We start from the raw sequence: 9,999 nt of genomic DNA on the forward strand, positions 1-9,999 counted from the left end.
ATGGAAGTATGCCTGATAATATAACATTAGTAATCTCTAAATCTATATTTTATCAACAGCACTTAAACGTATTAAATATACTTATTTGTAGAGATCTGAAGAGATCGCGCGGTCTACATATATTACATATGAGTGGATCATTTCATTCAGGTATATTATTCTCAGGTGTATTATTCTCTAGCATTCACATATATACGATTGGCACTTTTGGAAGCGTAATATATGTGCCAAACCCCTATTATCTTCCAGAAGTGCTTATTTATGCGATCCTTTATCGTGGCATACGATATGGACTAGTCTTAAATTCTTCACGGTAAACAGATTGTCATAACAGTCGTAGATGTCCTCTTCATTAATCGTGTCTTGTCGCGAGATCTGCAGCAGCTTTGGAATAAGTGTCCTGGATCTTTCAATTCTGCAGATGACAATCAGATTATTTCAAATCTACGATTTTATTAATATCTTTCATAGTAATAAAATAAACTTTGCTAAACGGTTTTTACGCTGTTTATAAATTCATATTCATTACAAAGTAAATAAATTGATTGCTGTGTGTATAATATTGGGACAAACAGTAAATGATAAAAAGTAATCAAATTTTGCCAATTATTGAGGGCCAAATATTAATATTGCCAATCAAAAAAATATTTTTCTGGATTTAAATTTTTATCGCAAAGTTTCTATACATGGTTAACAATTTCATAAAGTCATCCAGTGTATTATAATGAATTACATCAATTAAGGACAAATATTACATAACGGTTATCTTACTTGTGATCCAAATTCCATGTAGAGAATAAGACAAGATCCTCCTTGGATTTGTATGGATTAATCTTGTGTCTATCGCCGTAGGGACAGCCATCGGTGTTCCACCGACCTTCGCATTTGAATTCGCCTTTCTTATTGCAAATAGCAATTTGCTTTTCTCGTAGTTTCACACGATAAAAATAGCTCTCCGAATCGTCATTCGCCGTTTTCGCGTTTTTCTCAGACGCGAGGCACTTCCTTGCGTCCGTTTCGTCAATCTTATCTGAATTAGCAATCGAATTAGTATCGGATGACTGAGGTAAACGTAGATACCGTTGATGAAGATATGTTTCATCGTCAATACGACCAAAATTGCAGGGACAGTGTTCGTAACATCGATCATAATCGGTCTCGTCATTGTCGCTTTTAGTGTCAGACTCTGCTCTGCTCCTGTCAAAATAATACCCGAAATAGTGATCCTGCTTAAGTTGAAGTTTGAAGAATGCTATTGTATGCAGAAGCTGTTGCCTCGCCTTGTAATCGTTCATGAACACGTCTGAACATTTAATTTGTTCAATCGTTTTATAAAGATAAGTGCGTATTCTATCCTGACATCTGCGATGCATGTATGCTTCCTATAAGTAAAGGATCGATTTAATTTCAAAATTTTTAATTTATGTAGACGCAAAAAATATATTATTTGTAAATTAAAAAAATATTAATTATATCATGTAATATGTGCGCAAACATCATATTTAAGGATATATTATCCATATTTTCAAAACAATGAAAAAAATTATGAGATAATTATAAACTATTTTAGATCACATTCAAAAGTAATACAAAAAATTCAGTTTAAAACCTGAATCATAAATTATTTTAATGAAAAACTAGAAATGTTTTCTAATGAAAATGTAATTAAGAAATAATGACAAGAATCTTAATTTCTTTGTATAAGTATTTAAAATATTTAGAATGATTTAAGTAAGGCTTTATCGCTAAACAAAATTTATTTATTTATTTATTTACAAAACAACTAATCTCTGTATCGCTATAAATCCTCTTGAATATTTAAAGTACATATATATATAAAGTACACATATATATAGAAAAATTAAGATTTTGTTTAAAATAATTTAATGTTTATTGACAAAATAAATTAACTATAAAATGTGTTCAGTAAGAATATAATGTTATTTAAGCAACTTTTGTGTACATATATAGTTCATTATAATATAAAATATTAACAATTTCTAATTTCAATTTTTGCGGTTATTGTATGGATGATACATCCTTAACAGATGTCGGAATATATGAGTTGTTAATTAAAATATTATTAAAGAGGATTTTATTGAACATACCTTCGTTATGCAATTAGTTTCCAAATTTTCAAACCACTCCGGATGTTCCTCCCTTGTACTGAGCGCTGTCTTAGAATCATCCTTGTTCAACACTTTGTTCAACAAAGCGACTTTTCCTTTAAGATTCTCTGTCAGGAATTGCGTCACCCTGTCGCCGGCAGTGAGGAAATCAATGTTCACGCGTCTCAGTGCTTCATAGAGAATGTCCGCGTCTGCAAATCATTCGTCCTTGAAAAAAAAATTGCGCAACATCCTCGCACGTGTCAGTTAAAAATGGCGATCTGTTTTTGCAAAAATGCCGCGCCTAACTTTGCCAAAAGTTCTAAATTTGTTTTAAAGTTCTAACTTTGCAAAAAGTTCACAAGCTTCAAGAGGCTGACACTGGATTGGAATATTTAATTCTGGCGTAAGGCCAAGCGCGCATTGCATTCATTTTTGTATCATGATAAACTTATGAATTTTTAAACCAATGTATCTCGGAAGTGTTCTTAAATTATAGCGAATACTACGTAACAGACGCACAATGCAAAAATCTCACGAAGATCTAGCGAAAAGCTATAACGAAAGCATAGTGTCAGCTTTATACAGCTGCGAATCTTTCGATGATTAAAAACATCGTAATTGCAATAACAGCATCAATTGGAAGAATCAAATGTGTACGTAAGATATACATGTATATTTGAAAAAATGATTCTTAGTGCTCCATTTTCAGATAACTTGTGATAATTTATTTAATAGATAAAAGAAAGAGCATAGGAAGAAGAGAGAAAGAAAGAGAGAGAGAGAGAGAGAGAGAGAGAGAGAGAGAGAGAGAGAGAGAGAGAGAGAGAGAGAGAGAGAGAGAGAGCGAGAGAATGAGAGCAAGAGAGCGAATAAATTGACATTTATTGAAAAATGGAACAACTCAGCCTGAATGGTTCTTCCTTTTTTTATAGCGAATTCAGTTAGGCACACTCATTGAGCACTTGTGCACATTAAGCTGTCGTACACAGATTGATGTAAAGATATATGTTCAATATAAATACAGAAATGAATTAAACTACGAAATCCTCAATACACTTTATTGTATGATGCTGTTAAATAAAATATTTAAAAATTCGAAATATTTGCATTTTACTTTTACTCAGATTTACTATTAACTACTACTTTTATTCAGATTAAATCAGTGTAAAACGGCTTTATAATATGCATCAGAATGCACTAGTGAGTAGAATCGAATTTCCTATAAGAAATATAAAAAGTTAATGCAAAATTTTAACAAATGATAATATTTTCTATTGTCTAAAAAATGACAAATTGTTAAGTTGAGTAAATTATTTCAGAATTAAAAATCTATTAGAGATTTTCCGTGTGACAACTTCGTAATTCTTCCTAGCCCTTCGATGCTGTTATAGTAATCATCTTCTTTGTAAACCTAATTCCTTAGGTTCCATAAAATTCCATAAAATAATTATGTTATTGATTAACTCTAGAACGATTAAAGTCATCTCAAAGATTAAAAATAAAATATTCAAATTCTGAACATAACATAATTTTTTTTCTGTTGTTATTGTGTAAAATGTTTCTTGTTCCAATTTCAAGCATGCTTAATGTTATTAATTACCGTATTACATTGTTGTACTAACCGGATAACACTTTTTCTCCAGGCTTTTGCAAGATCAAAGTAGTCTGTGGTTCCAATGTATGAAAATATTCTTCATCGATCAATGATCCGTCTAAAAGGAAGACATTCACTTCCGTTGGGTCGTTAGTTACCTAGAGAAAACGCAGGATCGATCAGTGTTTATCATTCTACTTCATTAATTCTCTTTGGACAAGGGGTATTACGTTTTATATATTTACATTGAAGAAATCCTTTTCCTCTTTGCTCACGAATTAATTAACGTTTAATTCTCATGAATTAATAATTTTGAATTAATGAGGTAATAAGAGAAAATATTCTATATCTCAAATCAGTCAAGACCATAATGTAATCCTGTTATCTTCTTATGGAAATATAAATAATTTTCTCAAGGCTAAACACAAGGTTTTCATTAACTTTTACATCACTTCTCTAGCATGACGACGTCATTCTCATATTTCTCTAACGATTCTAAATAATGGAGATCAGTATTGTAAATTGCCGCGTATTCTATGAACTTTCAACTTTTCTCTTCAACAGCGAAGTTGTCAAAAGTATAAATATATAATATGAGAAAATTATTGAATCGCATTATGTTAAAATTATTATCATTATTATAATGTGATGCTACTTCAGATACGGTAGAAAAGCATATTATATTTGTATTAAAACTGTTATTTTTGTATTAAAATTTTTAATATATTTGGTGTTAATTTGTAATTGTGTTATTTGAGCATTTTATGCTAAAGTTAAATTAACATAAAAATTTTATTGGACATTTTGAAACAAATGTCAAATATTAAATTTAACAAATTTTTCCGATTGTGAAGGAATTAATAAATTTATAACGATGTGTTATCAAAACATATAGAAGTAGAAACATTGTTTCGTCATTTTAAAATTGCTGCTGTCATAATAATTTTTTAGTAGATAATACTTTTTAGTAATATTTTTTAGAAATAATTTTTTATTTTATTTGAATGTAATACGCAAGGTTTAATTTTGTTTTTAATTTCTTTTGGTAATATTATTCAAGAACGTCAATTTTAAGAAGCGAATATTTATAATTTTGAGTAATTCGAGTTGACATTGACCTAACGAAATTATTTGGATCGATCTTCGAGCCAATGCGAAAAACAGATTCGCGCCCTTAACATTGAGATCACTTCCTGTCCCTGGCCCGGCTGGTTCGATAGAGCCAGCGGTTGCGGCCGACCAGATGCGGATTTCAAGGACACACTAAAACTGGATCGACCTATCTACCCGCGAAATGCTATCACCGATTACGTCTCTTTCAAGGTCATTGAAAAAAATGTGCTGGATACAAATAATCGACATTAAATCAGAATACATTTATATCTCTTTATTGGTATTTTTATCACATTATCGCAGTTGTATTAAATATTCACATTATCATACCAAAAAAAAAGAATATGAGGGAATATTTAACTAAATATCACAATTAAATAACATTTTCTTTTTCCAGTAATTTGTATTCCTTCTTATTACATTATAAAAAATAAAAAATTGAATTGCTTACTAATTACTATTACTTTAATCACAGAAGTAAAGATTCTTTTCTCGAGAATATCAATATGTATAAAAATCATATTATTCAAGTAAAACACATTGTTAAATATTACATTGTTAAATATTTATAATGTAAAATTATACCTAAGTTATACCTTTGAGTTATTTTTAATCATTTTTAATATATTTTATAAATCGCCATTGCTTCTCCATCGTTAATCTAATTAAAATTGAGTTAAACAGTTTAATAATTCAAAAAATATTATTCATGCAAATTTATTTTATTTCCTAAGTGCATACATTAATACAGTAGTTTATACTAACAAATTAACACAGAAATTTACATATACACGAAAGTTAGATAACAAAATATTAACGCGCAATTGGATTATCATTAATATCAAATTTGATATCTCTTTTGATATCAAATAGTATAGCCTTAATATACAAATAAAATTTTATTTTCTTGAGAATTTTTAAACTATGCCATCATATCTGCACTTAATGAGACAATATTTCAAGAGTATACCTGTCAGCTTGTATTAATTTCTATAGAATATTCTTGTTACTTGATGCAAGTTTCTGTACATCTCTTTAATGAATAGCTTTCTATTTTCGCAATGTTACATTAAGCAAACACTGTGACCTATGCTATGTGTCTGTGTTCCAATTTACTATTCCTATTAATCTAAAGATTGTAGCGAATAATATAAAAGTCATCACAGTACAATACTGATTGCAAAATAACTTGGAAGAAAGTCAGGACGGAAATAGCTAGAATATATTAAACATGATTTAAACAATTAAGTGTGCGCATAATGAAGAGGAAGAAATGCATTGAATAAGTATATTGAGAGTCTAGTAAATCTATACAATAATGAATCATTTAATGCACGTGTACTGATCACTATTCTTGCTTTCGCAAGGACAAATTCCACATTCCACGAAGCATTTAATAGCCATAAATTGAGCAGCAATTCATAATTAACTTATGGTCATTCAATTGTAACTGCATCGGCCGTTGTTTTTAATCTTTATCGTGATCATTTTGTTATAAACAATATATATATTTGAATCAAAAGTAATAATTACATGATGTTTACTTTGAACATTCTAAACAACGCAAATTGCTTTTTTATTTAATAAAAAATATTAAATGAAGAGTTTCTAGGATCATACATATGAATATATGACAAGAAAGGAAAAAAGCCTTGGCGGTCAAGCTGGATTTTAAGTGCTTATTAATTCTATATGAATTTACATACTATTTATGTCATCATTTAAATTGCGCGTCAAATTAAATAAAAACTCGCATTATTTATATAATAATAGTATTGTGTATTACGTGAATTAGCATTTCAAAATATATAAATTCAATTCAAATCTATATCAATCATTAACATCTAAATATATATTCAATAAATGTAAATACGCGTATTTACTTGACAAACTTTGTTCCATTTTTGCGCATGCAGTTTACATTGTTTGAAAACATGTTGAGTCATTCATATGATACGGTTTTTGTTACGACATACATATGAACGCATTATCCAAAATTATAGCTTACCGTAAAAAGCTTAGCGTAAAAAAAAGATCATTTATGACTATCATTTACTTCATATTAATACTTACATTTAACTTTGAACACGCCTTCTGTTTTAAATCCTGAAAATTTCGGCAGGCAATACCGATTTTTCGTGTACGATTCACATCGGTCACTTTGTAGCCTTTGAGCTGAAATAAATTTGTCAAATAGGAAATTATAAATTAATTATATAGATATAGAATATTATTAATTATTTAAAAATATTTATCCCAGTTAGAAGATGTTTTTTTAATTTAATATTTTATATAAATATATAATAAAGTATGCTGTGCAATCTGCATGAAATATGCAGTTAATAAAGCTTTCTGACATATTGTCTGACATATTGTTGTTTTTTAAATGCTTATAGAAAAAAAATAAAAACTTAAAGAACGTACTTTTATTCTTTTATAATCTGTTACACATCAAAATTGCACTTCAAAATTAAAATTATTAATTTATTAATTTTAGTAATATAAATTTTAATAATTTAAAGTTTAAATACACACAATAATATTTTATAAAATTCATTTTCTAAAAAATTTTGTTTTTTGAATTGTATCGTTATAATAGCAATACAGAATAATAATAAATTAAATCAAAAATAGAAGATGATAAAAAAATGTATATATATATATATATATATATAAATAAAAATACAAGATAAAATAAATCAAATAATAGTTATTAGTATCAGATGAGGAGCAACATTTAACTCCGCTAGTAAAATAAGTTGCATTAAGGGACGTCGAGTATTATTAGATTATTTCAGCTCAAGTAACCGCGTAATTGCATTCTACATCACGTTCAAGGCCATCGGATTTCAGAGGATTTTTGCGCGTGCACAATTTCTTCGAGTGACCCACATTTTATATTCAATGGTGTCACTCAGAGCGATATGTCAAAATGCAAATGTCGAATGAATAATGAAACTGCTAATATTAAAATTCATCAAATGTCCTCAAATAGCCTGTATAGCTGATTAACGACAAAATTATAGCTTGGATACAAATTGTGATATGTCATTAATATCTGCATTCTTGTATAAAAATACTCTTTAGTAATAATCTTTATAGTATACGTATTACCCACACACACACACACATACACACACACACACACACACACATACACACACACACACACACACACACGCGCACACACACGCGCACGCACGCACACGCACGCACACACGCACACACGCACACGCACACGCACACACGCACACGCACACACGCACACGCACACGCACACACACTGAAAAAATAAATACAGAAATAATCTTAATAAGAGTGTATATATTACTGTAGTAAATACAATAATATTAGCGGTAAAAATAATAAATACTTCACTATATACTGAACACTTGGATATTATGATAATTCGATAATTAAGAGAATTTTTTTATTACATATATCTTATTTATTCCCAGAACACAGCTTAATTATACAGTTTAATCAGCAAATATATCATTCAATAAATATAATTATTAAAAAAAAGAAATTGCATCTTTAAGAGATATTCCGATTGCCTGTTGCTCCTCAAGAATGTAATTAAAGAGCGCATTCTATTTTGTATTCTAATACATCAGATGCTTATCGCGCAACTGACAAGATAAGCAGCACGTGTTGCGTACCTCACTTTTGCAGGACGAGATGTCCGTCAGACGGCGAAAGCAGTCGACGATGAGAGACATGTTTCGTCGACGGAGACTGATAACGGTTGTCAGGCAGGAGAGAGAGAGAGACGAGGTGAACTCCTTCACTCGTATCACACCGCACCAAACTCTCCTGACGTTCGTTTTTACACGCCGCTGCGTTGCCCCACTCACACTGACCCTGACACTGTGACTCTTATCGGGCGTTCACGGACATTCGGATAAGAATCGCGCGAGTGTAAGAAAATAGAATATAATTATTTGCGAAGAAAACAAGTAAGGGAATGCAAGGAGAAAAGAAATCATTGATTGGGAGATAAATAGGCAGACAGCGAGAGCAGCGAGGAATAACTGTTGCCGCATCAAGTAGCAAACGGACTATTAGTAACTGGAACTGGTTGTGAGGTTTCGTAGTGAGGTCGCTGTGAAAACGGCCGCTACCACGCAAGTACTGTGGAACTGATACGTTAAGGATGAAGGTCGGAGCAGACAAAAGTGCGATGGAGGGCAAATAAGAGATAAAGAGAAAGAGAGAGGAGGCAATAGCGGTTCCAGCATCAGCGAGACACGAGGAAGAAATGCATTCCGGTTGCATATAGGAGATAGAGAACTGATATATACATATACCGAAAGATGCGCCTGCGAACTAAAGGTTCGTTTTGCGTTCTGATATGTAACAGAGGGCAGCATTTGATAGGAAAGCAGGCGGCATGAAAGTATCTCACAGATACCGACGTGAATACTCCTCCGAAAAAAAATATTTTTGCATGAATAATTATAATATAATTAATTAAAGATGCAGGTACATAAGTAAAAATACATGTATTTGAGAAAAAAATATATCTAATTATATGTATCTAAATACAAATAATAAAAATTTAAATATGTATTTAGGTACTTCACTATATAATTTCAAATGTATATATATATATATATATATTTAAACCAAAAATATTGTTAATTTGAAATATTAAATTTGACTATGGTATATTTATTCAATTGTTTTCAAACATTACAATATAAATTAATAAAAATTACATTTTTATATTAAGATTTATACGATAATTAATTTTAATTTATTTACACATAAATAAATTCTAAACATTAGATTAAACATTAAATTATTAAAAATTTAAATTATTAAAATTTTAAATTATTAAAAAATTTGATTTTTTAAAAATCTAAATGATAAATAATAATATTTAAATATCATTTACTAATTAAATAATTTAAATGTTTTTTTTTTTAATAGAAGACAAAATGTATATGTTAATTAAATCTGAATTAAATTGAAACTTAATAAAAAATAATGTTCGTTTTTTTTTAAATCCATTAATATATGGAAAAGATTATATATCACACATACACGCACGCACGTACCTACATAGAAGAAATTTGATATCGAAAATAATACTAAATAAAATTAAACTACTGAACTCTTATATTTTTCAAAAAACAAATTACAATTAATAATAAAGATTGGAGTCAGCGCGATAAA

At 29.5% G+C, this 9,999-nt stretch overlaps 1 protein-coding gene across 1 annotated transcript; it reads right to left on the reverse strand.

Moving 5' to 3' along the window:
* Positions 1-255: 255 nt before the first annotated feature.
* Positions 256-8,540, reverse strand: LOC105622160 (DNA fragmentation factor subunit beta). The gene is made up of 6 exons (XM_012203590.1): positions 8,481-8,540; positions 6,892-6,993; positions 3,734-3,863; positions 2,109-2,320; positions 772-1,382; positions 256-415 (listed from the first exon to the last, which is right to left on the reverse strand). Exons 1-6 carry the CDS (start codon positions 8,538-8,540, stop codon positions 256-258), a joined length of 1,275 nt encoding a protein of 424 aa, XP_012058980.1.
* Between the last annotated feature and the right edge of the window lie 1,459 nt (positions 8,541-9,999).

This window comes from Atta cephalotes, assembly GCF_000143395.1.
Source record: "Atta cephalotes unplaced genomic scaffold scaffold00041, whole genome shotgun sequence".
In the NCBI taxonomy this organism is placed as follows: Eukaryota; Metazoa; Arthropoda; class Insecta; order Hymenoptera; family Formicidae; genus Atta; species Atta cephalotes.